The following is an 18,787-nucleotide window of genomic DNA, read 5'->3' as shown; positions in this document are numbered from 1 at the left end:
GTCTAGGCGAATTCATTCATTTCGATTCTCAGGAAGACGTAGTTAAGCAACGAGTCCTGAGGGCCGATATTAAAGACGACTAGCGGGGAAATCATGTCTGCGTGCAGACGATTGCTTTACTTTGTAAAGCATAAAAGAATATTAGCATCCGTCCGGAGACATGTAACATCATGGTCCCCAGTGGGAGCTGCCTTCAACACCAATCCTGACAGGAGATTGGAGCTGTTCGAACAAAACAACAACAACGTGGGCTTATTTGGTGTGCCAGAGCTCACTTCACCTGCTGGTTTCGAAGTTGCAACAAAAGGAGCTCTGAAGAGCACTCGACATCTTGTAGACAAAGCCTGCAGCTCTATCCCAGGGGCTGAGACGGTGGAGGCTTTTGACCAGCTCTCAGATGGTCTGTGTAAAGTGGCCGACCTGGCTGACTTTGTTAAAGTGGCCCATCCAGATCCAGCCTACCGTGAGGCTGCAGAGAATACCTGTATAGAGATTGGCACAGTTGTAGAGAAGCTGAATACGAATGTCGAGCTGTGTAAAAGCCTGAAGGACCTGCTAGACAAGCCAGATATTGTATCTCAGCTGGACCCAGACACAAGGCGAGTGGCGGAGCTGTTCCTGTTTGACTTTGAGATCAGTGGAATTCATCTGGATGAAAAACTGAGGAAAGAAGCAGTCGCCCTCCAGGTGAAGCTCTTAGATTTGAGCCATGAGTTTCTGGTGGGGTCTCGCATGCCAAACAGAATCGCAAGGTCTGCCATTCCTGAGCATCTGCATCTGCACTTTGCAAAAGAGGGTAGTTTCATCCAGGTCGGAGGACTACATGCTGATTCCCCGGATGACTTGGTTCGAGAGATTGCCTATAGAATCTACCTCTACCCAAATGCAGACCTGATGAGGTGTCTAGAGGAGCTGTTGAAATGCAGGAACAAACTGGCCAAACTGGTGGGCTATGAGTCCTTTGCACACCGGGCTTTAAAAGGAACTATGGCTAAAAGTCCAGAGACGGTGACAAACTTCTTGCAGCTGCTAACAGACAAACTGTCAGACAGAACAACAAAAGACTTTAACATGATGAGAGACTGTAAGAAAAAACTCAATCGACATAATTCCGAGCTAATGCCATGGGATCATCCATACTTCAGTGGTGTGTTGCGTGCCGAAAGGTACAACATTGAGCCCAGTCTGTACAGTCCATATTTCTCTCTGGGGGCCTGTATGGAAGGCCTGAACAACCTCTTTTCTCAGCTCTACGGCATCTCCCTCATGTCCGAAGCCCCCAGCGCCGGAGAGGTGTGGAGCAATGACGTCCGCAAACTGGCCGTCGTACATGAAACGGAGGGGCTGCTGGGATACATCTACTGTGATTTCTTCCATCGGGCAGATAAACCTCACCAGGACTGTCACTTCACCATTCGAGGGGGTCGTCAATGCCAGGAGATGGATGGCCAGTACCAGCTGCCCGTGGTGGTGCTGATGCTGAGCCTGCCCCAGCCGACCAAGAGTGCCCCTACCCTGCTCACCCCAGGCATGATGGAGAACCTTTTTCATGAGATGGGCCACGCCATGCACTCCATGCTGGGACGCACGCGCTACCAACACGTCACAGGAACCAGATGTGCGACTGATTTCGCAGAGGTCCCCTCCATCCTCATGGAGTACTTTGCCACCGACTATCGAGTCATCAGCCAGTTTGCCCGCCATTATCAAACAGGACAGCCTCTCTCTGCGAGCATGGTGGCTCGCCTGTGCGAGTCCAAAAAGTTATGCGGGGCAGCAGACACCCAGCTACAGGTCTTCTATGCTGTGTTGGACCAAATCTATCATGGAAAACCTCAAAACCGCTCCACCACAGATATCCTGAAAGAGATGCAGCAGAAGTTCTATGGCCTGCCATACACGCCCAATACGGCATGGCAGCAGAGATTCAGCCACCTGATTGGTTACGGAGCCAAGTACTATTCCTACCTCATGTCCCGAGCTGTGGCCTCCATGGTGTGGAGACAGTGTTTCGTTCAGGACCCTTTTAACAGACACATGGGCGAGAGATACCGCCGCGAAATGCTAGCCCACGGTGGAGCTAAGGAACCCATGCTGATGGTGGAAGGGATGCTGCAGAGACGGCCCACCGTGGAAGAACTGGTGGACGCACTGGTGTCTGAGCTCAACCACAACTCTGAAACCTGAGGTGTTCACTCCTCATGGAAACATGGACTTCCAAACTCCACAAGGAAGAGCCTTACAAGAAAATATTCTTAAAGGGTGCATGTTTGTATACCTTTTCATAAGATAATAATCTGAACCTGCGGATATTCAGGTCATCATGCAGCGTTTTGTTTTTGTCTTGTTAATATTAATATTTTTTTAAGATATTTTTCTGCCTAGGAGCTCAATTCTGTGAACACTAACAGACTGTAAAAATTGTAGGACTAAATATCTTTGTAACAAGGCCAATATCTAAGTAACAAGGCCAATATATACATCAGTGTCTGTATGTATGAGAATGTATTAACCACTTAAACCCTATATACTTTGTTGTATATCAAATAGCGAAAATAGATAATCTACAAGCTTTCAACGCTTCACAGGCTTGTATATCAGCTATTTCTTAAAATAAATCTTTGCCCAAATGCCAGGGATGCCAGGGTTCATATGGTTAAATTAATTCAATAATTGACCCTCTTGACCTTTATTTGGCAGTTGACGACAAATAAATTCCACCACATGCAATATTAAGCAATAAATATACAGGATGCCGGTATCGCCATGTTATTTTCAATTGTGACTAAATAAATCACTACTCTCCAAGGACCAGCATGGCTAGTGTGTTGCTGAAAATGCATGTAACTTTTTAAACATGGCTCCAGAGTCCCTGTTGTATGCCTTCCTGTGTCCCTTTTGTGCCTGCGTGTGCCTGTGTGTGTGTGTGTGTGTGTGTGTGTGTGTGTGTGTGTGTGTGTGTGTGTGTGTGTGTCTTTTTGGGATGAAACTCGTACATTTTGTAACTTTTAAGTCAACACTGCCTCAGCACCATAAGAGGTCTTTTGTTTATCTATAGCCTTTTTGAACAACTTTCTTTGAGGTGGCACTGTGTTCAAATTTAAATATTCTGCCATGTAAGACAGACAGGTATGTAAGGCAGGTACAGTATAGGCTATGTAAGACAGTCGTTACTATATAGAAACACATTTTCTTTGTCAACGTTTTCTAGTAAAGCCTTACAGTTCATATAACAACAATATAAATTAACTGTCTATTAGCTACTCATCAATCATCATAAAGCAGATATGATCCTAATAGGTGTTATTATTATTTATATTCGTTATAGACTGAGGTAACTATGCGCGTGCATAAAGTGAGTGGCATTAAACGTTTAATGCAATCAGATAGGACATTTATTTAGTTTGGATGTATGAGCTGTCAGTGTCTCTAGTCTAGACTCTTCAATCTAGGCCATGGTCTAGGCCCGTCAGAATGTGTCAACACTGACACCTTGTGGCCAAACCATGCAGGGTATGTTTAGATGTGTTGACGGAAGCCTAAAACAACATACTTCACATGTGTGTGGTCCTATGGTGTGTGTAGTGGTCCATGTGTGTACTGTGTACGTGCACTGTTGCATGCGACATTTGCTTGGAGTGGAGGAGAGTGGATTACTCCATTTTATGTCTAATATTTTTGTAGCTGTTGCTCTGTCGTGGGCGATGAGAACGTTTGACGCTAAATAAGTTAGTTTGAAGAGGGTTCGACTTCGACCTCGTTTGACATTTACTGCAGGCTCCCGCCTGCAACAATCTTTGCAATCTGGCAAATAAACAAGTGTAGAAAAGCAAGAAAGAATTGCTTTCCTGTAGTTTTTCAACCCGATGCAACAGTGACACGGCGGTGAGGAAATATGATCCTGAGGAAATTTCAGCGAGGAACTCTGTCTCGGGTGAGTTGTGTTCATTTTAGCTATAAATGGCTAACTCAAAGAAAGTCAACAAAAAGTTGCTCTTGCCTCGGCATTGGACAAGCTGGAAGCAAATGACCCTAGAGATGATCTACTGTTATTGTGTATGAGCTCACAGCTCAGATGGAATCTTAACATTTGATAATCACGGGCCACAGAACGAACGTATTTATTGCTAGCCTACACCCTTATTTTGTACTTCCTACTTTGATATGCCCTATCCTTGTCCTACACCTTTATTTGGTATTTGATCAGCAAAGCACAGGCGTTTTGTTTCAAAGGAGAATAAACAACGCCTGTGTGGTCTAGCAAAGCACAGGAATGGGGGGGGGGGGGGGGGGAGCATTCACTCTCCAGTTTAATGCACTGCCTTAAACCAAAGTGCAGGTATACACTTTTAAACTTGACAAGCATTAGGTAGAGTTAGCACTGGAGGGCATTTCATTAAAAAAAACGAGACAAACAAAGCCTCATTAGTCTCATAGACACAATGCTCTCTTCCAGGTGGTGTTCAGACAGGAGATGTCCTTCTCGTCTGTGGTGGTGCCGACCCAGCCAGTGCCTCCACTGGCACAGACTTTACAGCGTTACCTGACAGCCCTGGAGCCCCTTCTTCCCCCGGATGAGATCCAGCATACACGGAAGATGGTGCAGCAGTTTGGAAAACCTGGAGGTCTCGGTCAGCAACTACAGGAGGGTCTGGAGAAAAGATCCAGACACTCCAAAAACTGGGTCTGTGTGATATCAGTTTGGGGAAAATGGCGCACGTAAAGTCGTAAACAAATAGACAATTTGTTCCTCAAAGAATAAAGAAGAGAGAAAAAAATGTGCAGTAACAACATAATACTTGTCCAAAATGATCAATGATCATTGATGATCATTGTTACTTCCCTCAACGTCCTGTGTCTCTCTTATATCTAAATTGGGCAAGACACTGCCTAACATAATCTTTATTGTATATAATAATAATAATAATACTTGGCTAAACCATCTATTGACTTCACCCAGGCCTCTTGAGCTGGGCTGTGTTGTTGTAAATAGAGATGATCTATAGATCAGTTGATCTATAGTTGATGGTTAGATAGATTTGTTGACTTGTGTTATGGCTGCAGCCAAGTAGCATGCTGCTTTCTGAAGCATGATCTGTCTTCTTAATAGATTGCAGACTGGTGGGTTCAGTGGGCATATCTGGAGAGCAGACAGCCCCTTCCTGTGCATTCTAACCCGGCCATCTCTCTTCCCAGGAGGGACTATAATGGCTGGAGGTCCCAACTTGTGTAAGTGATATATATATATATATATATATATACTGCAAAAGCAGACAACCCTCAACACCCCAAACTAGGTGCAAGGCTCAAAGGTGCAAAAATGGAAACAAGGAAGCGCCAGCACACAATAAATGTTGAATAGAGGAAGGGAGCGCTGCCGTGGTCCTTTGTTTGTTGAACTGAATACAGGTGCTCGTTGGCGAGGTTAAATCATAACATTAAAAGAAGAGGATCCAAGGCACTCTGTTCCAGTGAGGTGAGAAAACACAATAAATGTCCCTTTCACATGGTTCATTAGTCATTACCTCTGACGAACAGACAACGGACGAGTTTTGGCCAGATGGGCCTTCCTCAGCGTTGTGATCACAGAGTTGACATTTATTGTGCGCTGGCGCTTCCTTGTTTCCACCTTCTAGTAGTTAGAATAATACACATACTTCCTCTGTTTTAGAGTGCGGCTTCCCTCTACACCAGAACTGAAAGTCAGCATAAGACTGCGCATAACTTTAGGACAGTTTTCAGAAGGTTTTAATCACCATGACCTTCCTCTTGGGTTCCATGTGGTCCTCAGCCAAATGATGGAGAGTTGGTAACCAAATGGACCCTAATAGTTTTATAACTCTTGAGAGCGTAAAATGAAAACAAATGGACCCATACCATTTGGTTTCATTTTACGCTAGTTCTGAGAGCCTAAATGTCATCAGATGGTGGTCCGTGGCTCAAATGCCAAATAAATAATGGGCCTTGATATGGAAAGAACTGCTGTTCTATGCTAAAAGAAAGATGTCCGTGCTGGAGAACTGGTGATTTAATAAACAAAAATTGTTCAATAAAACAAACATGAACAGCCAGGGTTCTACTTCTGCATCATCCTCAGTAACAACAAAAATATCACTTCCTCTGTTTTAGAGTGACCGCTTCCCTCTACACCAGAACTGAAAGTCAACATAAGAAACAATCCCATAATACTCTTCCCTAATAATGCTCACACCGCCATCCTGTTAAAGGAGAATTCCATGCTAGAAGGCTTTCTTACCTTTCTTTGTACGTCCCCACCAAACAGGTCCAGGTGTTTTTTTGTGCAAAAACTCCTTATTGGCTATTTCCCCTACCATAAGCCCTCAATGAATTGCATTGAATTGAATGGGGCTATGGGGTGTTGTGCTAATTAGCTTATTTCCATCTAAATAAGTTGCCGCTTGGGATATTATTTACATTATGAAGAGAGGATATATACAAAGAATATATAATTTTGAGCGATGGAAATAAGCGAATCCACAACTTGCAGAACTGATAATATCATAGCTTGTTTATTACAGCACAGCTGAATGACCTGCTTTTACACTGCTTTTTCATCTCTTTGCACAGGTTTTCATCCAAACTGATCGCTGCAGTACTGGACTTCAAAGCCAAAATCAATACGTAAGTTTAAGCTGATTGACAAACCAATACCAAATAGAATATTCTAGTCTTCCTGACTTTTATCTTTCACCTTTTTCTGATGCCAGGTGGTTGTGGTCAGATACGCAACTTGGAACAATACAATTTCTTCCAGGAAAATAGACCAAAAGGTTTTTGGGACTCAAACATGTTTACTTTTCAGCATACTTAACCACTTTAAACCATGCCATTATAGGCAATCCTTTTCAAAACAAATTCAAAAGTAGCAATCCACATTCCACAAGCTTGTCAGAATCATTCTGATGTGGGTACACCTCATGTACATAAAAACTCATAAAAATACATAAGGGTAATATTCACAACGGCTTGACCTTTTGCTTAAATACCGGTAGTTGATAAACATTTCTTACTCTGATCAGACACACAGACGTTTGCCAGATGGCACTGAAAAATCATCACTTTCTCCCTGCACCTATTTTAGTCCTCTAACCTTTGCCCTTCTTGGATTAGCTTGTGTTACTTTAGTGCATGAAGAAATCTGAATCTAATTTTATTCCGGCGCAGTACCAGGCCAGTACAGTACTGTAACTGTATCTCTGCTAAGTTCTCTGCATGCCAAACACCAGCAGCATGTTAACCACCCTATTACTATGCGTTCCCCCAGGGCTCTATCTATGGCCCCCTGGTTTTCTCCCTGTACACCAAATCTATTCTCTACAATAAATCTATTCTCTACAATAGCTGATTTAAAAACATTCTAAAGAATGTTTGCCTATTATGATGACATGCCCAGAATATGGACGTAGGTACAAATCATGGTTAACTGTCGTCATGTCATACTCATCAGTCATCAACCAATCAATCAACTTTATTGTCACTACACAGTTAGGTTAAAGTGAGGTGAAACTGTTGTTTATGCAGGCTTTCACGTTTGTAGTTTTAAGGGATAAAAAAGAGAATTAGAAGTAAAGAATGGAAAATAAAAAGAGCACAAACAGGTAACATGTTAAAAATCTGCATTCTGTCATATATAGATGTCTTGTTTAGTGTGATTAAAGCATTTAGAATCTAAGCAGCAAGTATGTGATTAAAGCAGCTATACAGCACTGTTTCTCAAACAGTGGGGCGAGGACCCATTTTTATGGGTCCCTTCATTTTTTGTTTTTTTTGTTTTTAATAATTATAATTTATTGAATAAATAAAATAAAAATCTAAGACATTCCGTAAATTAGAAAACAAATGAAGCAACGAGTTGTGAGCTGGTAGATCTGCTCTTTTCACCAACTTGGGTCCAGGGAGAATGTACAATTTCTCTTTTGCGTCACAGGCTAAAACGTTTGGGAACCACTGCTAGAAAGTGTACTCATGTTCTGTTCTTATCGTACTGAACTGTTTACCTTCTACAGTGTTTGCATAGTTCTGGTCTGTATACAGTCTGTAAACACTATTTCTTTTCACACCTGTGAAACACCACACACACACACACACACACACACACACACACACACACACACACGATGATTTCCTGTCTTTGGCTATATAGAAGTGTATATTTGTACGTCTCTAAAACGGTGGACCCTCTTGTAAACAAGTGTAATGCTTTATGGTGACGTCCACTCACAGTTAACCGTCTTTATATTGACTATTGAGTTGTGCTTGAAATGTACTGTAATTCTGCAAACTAAATACTTCAATCAATCAAAAAGCATTATTATATGACTATATTATATGGCTATGAAGTCTAAATTTAGACTATCAACATGATGAAAATGTACTGTTTACTCTAGCAGTTTAGAAATCATCACTCTACCTCTACACTTAATTAGAGCATGTAAGAATAACTTTAGGACAAAAAAATCACACACACACACACACACACACACACACACACACACACACACACACACACACACACACACACACACACACACACACACACACACACACACACACACACACACACACACACACACACACACACAGTCTCTCAATGATCCTTTCCATGACTGGTCTGTCCCCAACAGAGGTCAGCTTCCCGTGGAATTAATGCGAGGGAAGCCTTTGTGTATGGAGCTGTATCCACTGCTTTTCTCCTCCTGTCGGATCCCGGGTCCCAAACACGACTGCATCGTCCACCACGGGAAGACACGGCGCTCTCCAACGCACATCACAGTGGTCAGAAACTACCAGGTATGAGCTCATGATCTCACGCTGTCATAGGAAGACCTCAATCAGTCTGATGCATCGATTACAGCCTCAATCAGTCTGATGCATCGTCATCGATTACAGCCGTTGTTTACATCTGGTTCATGTTGTGGGTCACGTGGGCCTTCAAAATAAGGGTTTTCACTGAAAAACACTGGCAGTGGCGAATTAATGAATGAATTAATACCTGGCAGTTAAATCTGTGTTACTCTTCATATGACCACCGCCCTCTGACTGCGTTAACCGTTCAAATCATATAAAATAAATAACGGTAAAGGGTCACAAACACCAAGATTCAATCTTGCATTTTGAACAGGAGACAAACGTTTCGGCTATCCAGCCTTCATCAGTGTTGGATAGCCGAAAAGTTTGTCTCCTGTTCAAAATGCAAGAATAAATGATTGAAATACAGTCTTGGTGTGTGCGACCCTTTACCGTTATTAAGTTTCATACATAAAATGTCATAACCTACTGTGTAATGAGAGGAAGAAAAACAATAACATACAGTACACTTTGGCCCCCCCCCCCAAAAAATGGCAGAAATCAATCAAATCCAACATTTTAAATTACCGGTATGCCAAAAATGTACAATACTAAAATAGATGCATTGCAGCTCAGTACAACATGTGATATTAATGTGTTAATGTCAGAGCATGTCTCATGAGTAGACCCCCCCCCCCCCTCCCAAAAAAGGACAATATTCTACTTTATATCTCGGCCAAAAAGAATCATGGTCTGAATGTCATTGAGAGGGCCGATGTCTTTTACTTTTTTTCTCAAGATATTATTTGGGCTTTTTGCCTTTATTGATAGATAAATAGTAGTTTTGACAGGAACGGGGTAGAGATGGGGGGAAGACACACAGCAAAGGTTGTCGGGATCGGGACTAGAACCCGCTACACACTTTCAGGCTGGATTACAAGCCTAGGTGCCTGGACCGCTCAGCCGGCCCAGGCCGAAAGTGGTCCCATGTCTGACACCGCATTGCAACAAAACATAAACTGACAAATTGCAGGAGACACAACTTACAGCGAGAACAGTGTCTTCACTGTATGTAACTGTAATAACCTTTGTTCCAATAGTTGTTATTTTTATTATTAGTATGATGATCGTGTATCAACACAGTCCTTTTTGCTTCCTCCAGTTCTTCCAGCTGGATGTGTACAACAGTGATGGCTCTCGGATGACGGAGAGTCAGATTTTTGGTCAGCTGCTGAGGATCAGGTCTCAGTCCTGGAAAACGGACAAGGAGCCGATGGGGATTCTGACCAGTGAACATCGACATACCTGGGGAGCAGCCTACAATCGCTTGATCAAAGGTACACGGGTCGTGATTGTGTGTCCTTGCTTTGTCTCAGTGTGTTTGTTGCGCATTTAACAACCTGTCCACTTAAGCCCCCCTCTATGAGCTTACTGCTGCGTCACGAGCTATAATAACATGCACTAAATAGGATGTCCATATGCCCACGCTGGATCGTAAGAGTCTGTGAGCATGTCTTGTGTTTCACTAGAGCCCATGGTGTCACCGAAATCAGTATCAAAAAGTGTCATCAGCAATCTTTAGAAAAAACTAATAATCTTTTGCCTATTTCAAATGTAATACAATAAATGTCCCTTTAGCAACTGACTGATGCATTTATATTTTGTCTTTGGATGATTCAGATAAACTAAACAAAGAATCTGTGCAGGTGATTGAGAAGGGACTTTTCAGTCTGTGCTTGGACTCTCCAGTCATGAGGATATCGGATGAGAAGTATGTACCAACATGCACGCACACACACACGCACACACACACACACACACACTACTACTATATACAGCTCCATCTAAAAAAAAAAAATTGTGTAAAAGTTCATTTTCTTTAGTCAACTGTTTCAATGTGTGTAATTTAATGTCCATTTCACCAGTGTAAGTCCAGTTTTCCTTGTACACTGTTGGCAGTCCTGTGTTCATTGTTATGGGTTTTACAGGTTATGTGTTGTCACTGATTCCTTCATTTATGTTGTCAGATATGCTAGTCGAAAGGCCGCCCAGATTCTGCATGGAGGAGGGACGTTCTCTAATAGTGGCAATCGCTGGTTTGACAAAACCCTTCAGGTGAGCGACTAGAATAGTCATATCTACTAAAAAGATTAGGTTTTATTGTCGTAGAGGCTAATCTGTCAAACAACATTTTCTGTATAATAACAGTAACATTATAAATTAGCTTTAGTGGTTGTAGGGTTCACATTGCCGATCTACAATATCACATCACTTAGCCATGCAATGCTTTGGGAGATTGTAGATCGGCTATTTTCAGCGCTTGACCCCGCCACACAACTATAGTATATACGTATAAATTAGTATAGTATAAAGTATAAATTAAGCAAAGGTTGTATCCAGGAACACAAACTGCAGGGAAATAAATCGTCTTTTTCTTTCTTTCTCTTTTTACTACAAAACCTGAAATACAGAGGAAACTTGTACCATCCATGATTAAGTCAATATTTTGTCTCGTTGTGCTCGTTGTGTAGTTTGTGGTGGGCGAGGATGGATCCTGGGGTCTTCTCTATGAACAAGCTACTGCTGAAGGTCCACCGATTTCGATGCTACTGGATCACATACTGGAGTACTGGTGAGACAGTGAATGTTCTGTATGTGTTTATTCACTACTCCCATCTCTAATACAGTGCTTCTCAAAGTGTGGCCCAGGGGTCCTTGAGGATGTTGCAGCAAAATGTTGTTTTTGTCCTCAAATGCAGTGAAAAAGGCTTTAATGGGAAATCACAATGTTTCGGTCTATATAATCTTTATGACTGGTTGTTCTCGTTTATTCATATTATGAGAGCACCTGTCACCCTAAATAAGTCACATTTTGGTGTGACCCGATAGGTCCACCTTAGGTTAGGCGGCCTACAAAAGATGGTCTCTCTGTTGGTTCATATCTGATTCATAGATACAGTATAGCCTGATGAAGGTCTTATAGAGCGAAACATCACAACATCAACATAAGAAGAGCACCCCTCACTTCACACGGGTGAAGAAAGGGGTATTATTATGGGATTCACTGACGGGAAACAGTTTGAGAACCACTGCTCTATTATGTTTATACATTCTGTATTAATTCTAGGGCTGCAAATGAATCCTAAACAATTCTTTTCTAGGGGGTAGATGGGTGGACCACGGTCACAAAGGTAACTTCTGGACTTTCGAGGTGCACCATAGATCCAATCCGCACCAAACTTTGCACAAACACTGTTCAGGGGCCTGCCATGACAGTAGTGGCCATGAGGCCCCCAGGAGCCACACCAGGAGCCTCCAGGGGCAACAGGCTCTGATCTGCACCATACGATCTGCATCAGAATAGTCATACCAGGGGCCACCCTGGTATGGGGTTGTTCTGTTACCAGGGGCCACCCTGGTATGGGGTTGTTCTGTTTGCCCCATGTGTGCCATTTAGTTTTTTTTTTTTGTGACTATTTTCCTGGCAGTGTTTAACTGCCAGGAATTTCTATAACTCAGTGCAATATATAGGGTTGGATTTGAAGGCTGTGTAATTTTATTTTATTTTCATTCACATTTGGGTGAAGTTGTCAATAGAGCATAATAGAAATGTACAATACTTACATTACTTACTTGCATCACCGTGATCATATATGTAGTACGGTAATTGGACTAGTTTGTTATTCATTATCTTTAGACCCCTTGTTCACACTAATTTCATAATATTTTCCACTAAATTTCCAGTGAGCAGCCAGACCCCAAGAGAGCACCATTAATTCCACTGCCAATGCCAAAGAAGCTTTACTTCCACATCGACCGAGACATCAAACGGGACATCGAACATGCCAAGCAAAACCTGGATATGTAAGTTACTCTTTTCTCACCTCAGCCCTGTGAACAGAACTTCTGAAAATGTCCTTCCTATTTAGGCCTGATGGAAAGGCACCTATTGACATGAGGTGAGTTCAGGACACTTGTGGTCCTAAAGAAGGAACGATCCCACTGTAAGCACCACTGTGTTTGCGTTGACTCTGAAGTCTGAAATCCAGCAGCCGCAAAGACGGTGGCCTAAGATTCAGGGGGAGTGTAAACGTAATTATGTATCTCTCTGTTTACCGTTACAAAACACAGTCTATTGTTACGTCTCACAGCCTCAATGGCATCCTTTCACTGTATCTCAAAGTCGTCATTGTCAATCTGTTTTAATTGTTCATCTGATTTTATGCTTCAGTACGTCGCACAACAAAATAAACCCTTTTCCCCCCCAGTTGAAAATATGTTATTGATTTTTGGTCGAGTGACATGTCGCATGACGCTGTGTCACCAGGTTTTCATCAGAAATGTACTATGACACTATGGCACATTTGTATTCCAACTGGTGCTAGTGGTGCTATCTTTTTTTTAACATTATTTTTTTATTCAATTCTTTGTACAAATCATTCAAGGCTATCTCTTCATGTGCATTATTGCCCACTCATTTCTGTATGTCGTTGGCAAAACTGGAATTTTGACAAAAATGTCCACCACAAGCTATCATCATGGCGATGACCCCTTTGTGTCACTGAAGGCTTCTGTGCTTCGGTCCCGAAGCATAACTCTGGCTTTAGTGTGATTAGCAGTGTTTACATTTTTGGAAGTGGGGAAGTGCACCTCAGCACATATTCATTTGATGTGATTCCTACTCTGTACTGTGTATATTAACCGACGGCTTTGCACCTGCTATTCGTTGTCTAACAGGGTCCAGAACCATAATATTTGAATGTTGAAACTTTTCCGTTTTATGACCTGCAGGGAGCAGGACCATCCGCAGACCAGATCAATTTAATTAACTGATTGTTTATTTTTTCTTTCTTTTTCAAATTGAATGAATTGACCAAAAGCGAAAATCCTATTTTTAGAAGTGTGAGGGAGCGCTGCTCCCTTGGTTCCAACCCCCACCCCTCTACAACCCTGACGATTAGAGACAGAATGTCCCATGAATAAAATGTCACTGGCTAGATTGCAGCAGCAGACAGTCTGTTAACAGTGTGCGTCAAATAACAGCTATGTTGTTGTTTAAAAGTGTCTTTGGGCAAGGCTCAACTGTTTATGTTGTGGCTGCCAGAGGCGGAAACTCTGTGGGTTCAGAGGCGCGATTGAACCCCCTGGCATTTTGGCAAAGGCGCGACTGAACCCACTGGCATTTTGGCAAAATATATCTATATGCACTGCAGTAAATTATGCACCCACTGACTGTCCACTGAAATTTCCCCTCCCCAGTGGCCAGTGGTCATGTTGTCATGCACGTAGTCACATACCTTTACGAGGGGTTACAAGATAGGTGTTGGGCCGCCGCCCATGCCGCATTCAAATGCTAATAAGGTGGCTTTTGTTCTGCTGCCAGGTAGAGAGTACAAACCGAAAAAACTAAACTCGTTTTTTTTCCGCCTCTGGTGGCTGCCACCTGCTGCCATCACCATGCATATTACCACTCTTACTTTTAACATATTGTCATTAGACATATCATATAGCATTGTAAAATAACTCATTCTGCTCATGTTATAGAATTAGAATAGAATTCAGATTGGTATTGTCCTAACTTGGTTTCACCTTTCGTATATTCATTTGTCCACAGTTGTCTGAGCAAGACAACCTTTAGATAATGTAGCTTCCACAATCCACAGTCCCAAATATTCAGCTCAGTGGAGGTACATTTCAGTCTGGAAGAGATTATAATTGCACAAGCAGTTCAAAAGTGTCACAGCTCATTACTTGTTTTGTAAATTATTAAGTGGTGTGTGTATATTGTAAGGAAATGTACAAATAAAAACATAAAACATGGTTGTGTTATTGTACTGCACAAATGAGAAAACTTAAATTACTTATTTAATAAATTCTGTATAAAGGATCTGCCATTAATAATAAGAAACCATTGCCATTCCCCACAGACTCATCAATGATCTCGACGTGAATGTATTTAACTTCAAGAGGTTTGGGAAGGAACTTCCTAAACAGCACAATCTCAGCCCCAATGCCTTCATCCAGGTGGCTCTGCAGCTGGCTTACTACAGGTCAGTCTGTCGGACTGCCTACCTATCCATGCATCAGTTATTCATCATTTATTTCATGACAAATAGAATATATTTTTTATCCTTGGACCTTTAACCACAACCACCTTTAACCACCAACTCTAGCGTCCCTGTTCTGAGGCTAACATACAGCGAAAATAGCTGATCTACAAACTCACAACATGAGCTTGTCTGAGCTTTCTGCGAAGAGATTTGCACCTATATCTTGCACCACCCCTTATCCCTAACCTTATTTGCCAATTTGTACTATTTTGAAATACATATTTGAAATAGCGGCCGATCTTCAAACTCACAGTGTGTCGATGTAGATCGGCTAGTTGAACTATTTTTAAATGTTTTTCAAGATAGTAAAATATGGCTAAGAAGTTTAGGGATAAAGGATAAGGCGTGGCCAAGATAGGTGTGCAGAAAAAATGAGCCGGGCCCAGTATAGTCCCCTGGTGTTTTCATGTTTGTTGTGCAAATGCATGGTGAGTTTATCCAGGAACACACCACTTGTCAAAGACATTGATGCAGGAAATGCACTCACTGTATACTTCTGGCATTCTGACCTACCCATCTATAGATTGGCTATTTTGGGCAAGCAACACATCATACATGATAAATCAGGCTCTATCTCTTCTGCAGAGTGCACAATGAGGTCTGTCCTGCCTGTGACATCGCCACCCAGAGGATGTTCAGGGGAGGACGCACAGAATTTATCCGCTCGCCCACCAACCAAACACTTAAGTTCATCCTGGCCTTCGACGATCCAGAGGTTTCGGTGAGGGACATTGATGAGAGCTTTAAATCACAGTCACACTCTTACAGGCTGTCAAATGATCTAAATCAGAAAATAACTGAGGAAAGTAGGATGAATTGTTCATGTTGAACATGCTGTGTTGCAGCGGGAAGCAAAGCTCCAATTGCTCCGCGAGGCTGTGGATGCCTACACTGCTCTGACACAGAAGGTAAAAATGTATTTGGATATTTTTCTGTCCTGAATTTAGCCGTTAATGCTGTATTTATTAGTTTATAGAACATGCAGGCTTCTCGTTGCTGGCCGTGTGCCCATTTCTAACACTACCTCATGATCATACCCATGTACTGTATGTTTGATGTGTGCACCTTGATTACATGCATACAGTACACTCATGAACACGAACAGGAAGTCAAAGATGGGTGGCAGGATAGAATCAGTCTACTACGGAATTAAACGAAAATTAGACGAAAATTAGACGAAATTAGACGAAATTAAAGCAGATTTAAATCTGCTTTAATTTCGTCATTACGAGCTAACAGTTGTTACTGTGCAGTTTACATTCAGAGGTTTTGTTTCTGTTCTCTCCAGGCTCTGATGGGTCAGGGCATCGACCGCCACCTGCTGGGACTGAAACTTCAGGGCATTGAAGAAGGTCTCAGCATCCCTAAGATCTTCATGGACACAGCGTACGGCCTGGCAACCCACTGGAAACTCCGAACTGGACAGGTGTGTGTGTTAAAACAATGTATTAATTGCATTTAACAAACGGATACTTATCACCAAGTGCTGACAAACAGATACTCATCACCAAGTGCTTTACAGAGTAACAATTGATAAAGAGGAAACAAGAAAGATACAACACACATGTTTAAACATGAGGCCATAATTCTAAAAATGGGTATGTTTATGGTTAGTGTGTTGCACACATGACTCTTATTGTTCCATATTTAATCAGGAAGTTGGACATTCCTGCTTGAATGTTTAACTTCTCCAAATCACATTCGATTTGATGATTGCCATTAACAACAGTATGGCTGGAACAAGTATAAAGAGAGAACATTTTACATAACCTACACTGCGGCTAAATAATGAATATATTTTTAACCAGTTATTTAGCCCACACTGAAATCTGTCAGATGCCATTCATTCTCTTTCATCAGGTGCCTGCTAACACGGACAGCGTAATGTGCTTCGGACCCCTTGTTCCCGACGGCTATGCCATTTGCTACAACCCTCAGGCAGACCACGTGCACTTTTCCATAACTGCCTTCAACTGCTGCGAGGAGACTCATGCCGAAACACTGGCACTGACCCTGAAAGACACCTTGTGTCACCTCCAAGAACTACTGCAGCCTACTGTGTAGAACTGCTGCGACTATGTGCGGTGTCTGTCAGCGTTTCCCAACCTGGGGTCTTGGCACCCCTTGAGGGACGTGAAGCCTTTTCTGTTTGGAGGTAGTCCAAAAGCACACCAGTTATAAAATATTATAATTATTCCTTTAAAAAATATATAGCAGATCTCTGCATCGCAATGCTTCGGCTATTTTCGCCATTCATCAAGTATAGGGCTTAAATGTCACACATTTTGAACTTGTAGATCGGCTATTCTCGTTTATCATGTAAGTATAGGGCTTAAATGTGTGTGTGTGTGTGTGTGTGTGTGTGTGTGTGTGTGTGTGTGTGTGTGTGTGTGTGTGTGTGTGTGTGTGTGTGTGTGTGTGTGTGTGTGTGTGTGTGTGTGTGTGTGTGTGTGTGTGTGTGTGTGTGTGTGTGCGCGCACGCGTGCGTGCACTTGTGGGGGGTATCAGAAAGGAAAAGGGGTTGGGAACCACTGATCTATGTGCTGTGTCCTGGGCATCTGCCATCCGTCGGTGTAGATGTGTAGATAACAATTAAATTTAAGCCAGATTTATATTGTATAACTATAATACAATAACTAGTAGCCTAATTACATCCATTTTACTCTTATACATTTTTCAGAATGAATGGCCAAACCCTTTTTATTCTTAATTCAATTTTTGCAACATATGCAGGTTTCCCCCCCCTTGACTTGAATGTCTCCTAATCTAATGCATGCCAGCATGGATGTTTCTAAGAGCATTAATAATGTCTAACTTCCAAATACTTGGTTCTGAGGTGCTAATGATTCATTATTATGGATGCTCCTCTTTCGACTTTCGAGTGCTTTTAAGCAAAGGAAAGCTGCTAAACTGCATTATATAGGCCCTACTGGTAGTAAAGTGTAACATTGTTGGAGGTGTATTATATTAATGCTAATGAAAGTGAAATGGACAGTATAGCTTGTCAAAGAAACCAACACTTTTTTAATATACTGTACATCTAAGTATGTCTTCATTCAAATGATCTTGAAAAGCCATGAAAGTATACTTGTAACATTAAATATACACTAATTGTTTTAGTTATAATTGTGTTAGTTTATAATGTTCAGCCATTTTGTGTTGCCAGCCGAAAGGACCAATGGTTGTACGAAATTAGGTAGGCCTATTTCTTAAACCTGCTTTTTTCCATGGAGAAGGATGCTGTTATACTATTCTGTATGTGCTTGCATACTACTGGTCAATTAAATCTGTTGGATTTATTAAGATACTGAGGCTTTATTTTATTGACACACACACACACACACACACACACACACACACACACACACACACACACACACACACACACACACACACACACATGAATACAAACAAACAAACCAACCGTGCCTTGCAGTTTGAACAATGCTGTATGGAAACGTATTGTGCCCAATTCTCATGAAAATGATACCGGAGGAAATCACATTAGGGTTCACTTGTCAAACTGGCGGTGATGAGGATGATGATGGAAAGAACAATACGTTCAGTGTAAAAAACCTAATGTCATTTGCACAAAAAGAAGTGAAGAGCCGTGAGAGAACGGCCAATCTTACGCAAGGAACGCATGACCCCCCAGAGAGAGAATCAAGAGAGCGCTGTGAAGAGTGCGGACGCAGACATCACAAAACAGTTTGCAATCAAACAGCCAGTCAATATACAGCGCATGATAGACGCGCCGACCACGGCAACGACAGACAGGCTGACCAGTGACCACATGATGCAGATGCAGTTAGTAGTGTAGCAAGCAACTCTGACAATAGTACACTATTACTGAAGACAGCTACCATTTG

The 18,787-nt window shown here is 42.1% G+C and overlaps 2 protein-coding genes across 2 annotated transcripts; both read left to right on the top strand.

Annotated features, from left to right (window-relative positions):
• Positions 1 to 93: 93 nt before the first annotated feature.
• On the top strand, positions 94 to 2,187 carry LOC308331493 (mitochondrial intermediate peptidase-like; the record flags this gene model as incomplete). Its single annotated transcript, XM_080786952.1, has 1 exon — positions 94 to 2,187. The coding sequence occupies one exon, from the start codon at positions 94 to 96 to the stop codon at positions 2,185 to 2,187; it is 2,094 nt and encodes a 697-aa protein (XP_080643078.1).
• A 1,393-nt stretch (positions 2,188 to 3,580) lies between these two features.
• On the top strand, positions 3,581 to 18,223 carry cratb (carnitine O-acetyltransferase b). Its single transcript, XM_080787343.1, has 15 exons — positions 3,581 to 3,934; positions 4,457 to 4,684; positions 5,111 to 5,229; positions 6,589 to 6,642; positions 8,646 to 8,811; positions 9,971 to 10,145; positions 10,489 to 10,579; positions 10,836 to 10,923; positions 11,340 to 11,440; positions 12,553 to 12,672; positions 14,736 to 14,858; positions 15,504 to 15,639; positions 15,764 to 15,826; positions 16,207 to 16,344; positions 16,779 to 18,223. The coding sequence occupies exons 1-15, from the start codon at positions 3,896 to 3,898 to the stop codon at positions 16,980 to 16,982; spliced, it is 1,845 nt and encodes a 614-aa protein (XP_080643469.1). The 5' UTR covers positions 3,581 to 3,895; the 3' UTR covers positions 16,983 to 18,223.
• Positions 18,224 to 18,787: the final 564 nt, after the last annotated feature.

Source organism: Protomyctophum bolini, assembly GCF_963924005.1.
Source record: "Protomyctophum bolini genome assembly, chromosome: 17".
Lineage (NCBI taxonomy): Eukaryota > Metazoa > Chordata > Actinopteri > Myctophiformes > Myctophidae > Protomyctophum > Protomyctophum bolini.
Note: the sequence above shows the minus strand (reverse complement) of the source record. Positions and strands in the feature narration are given on the sequence as shown.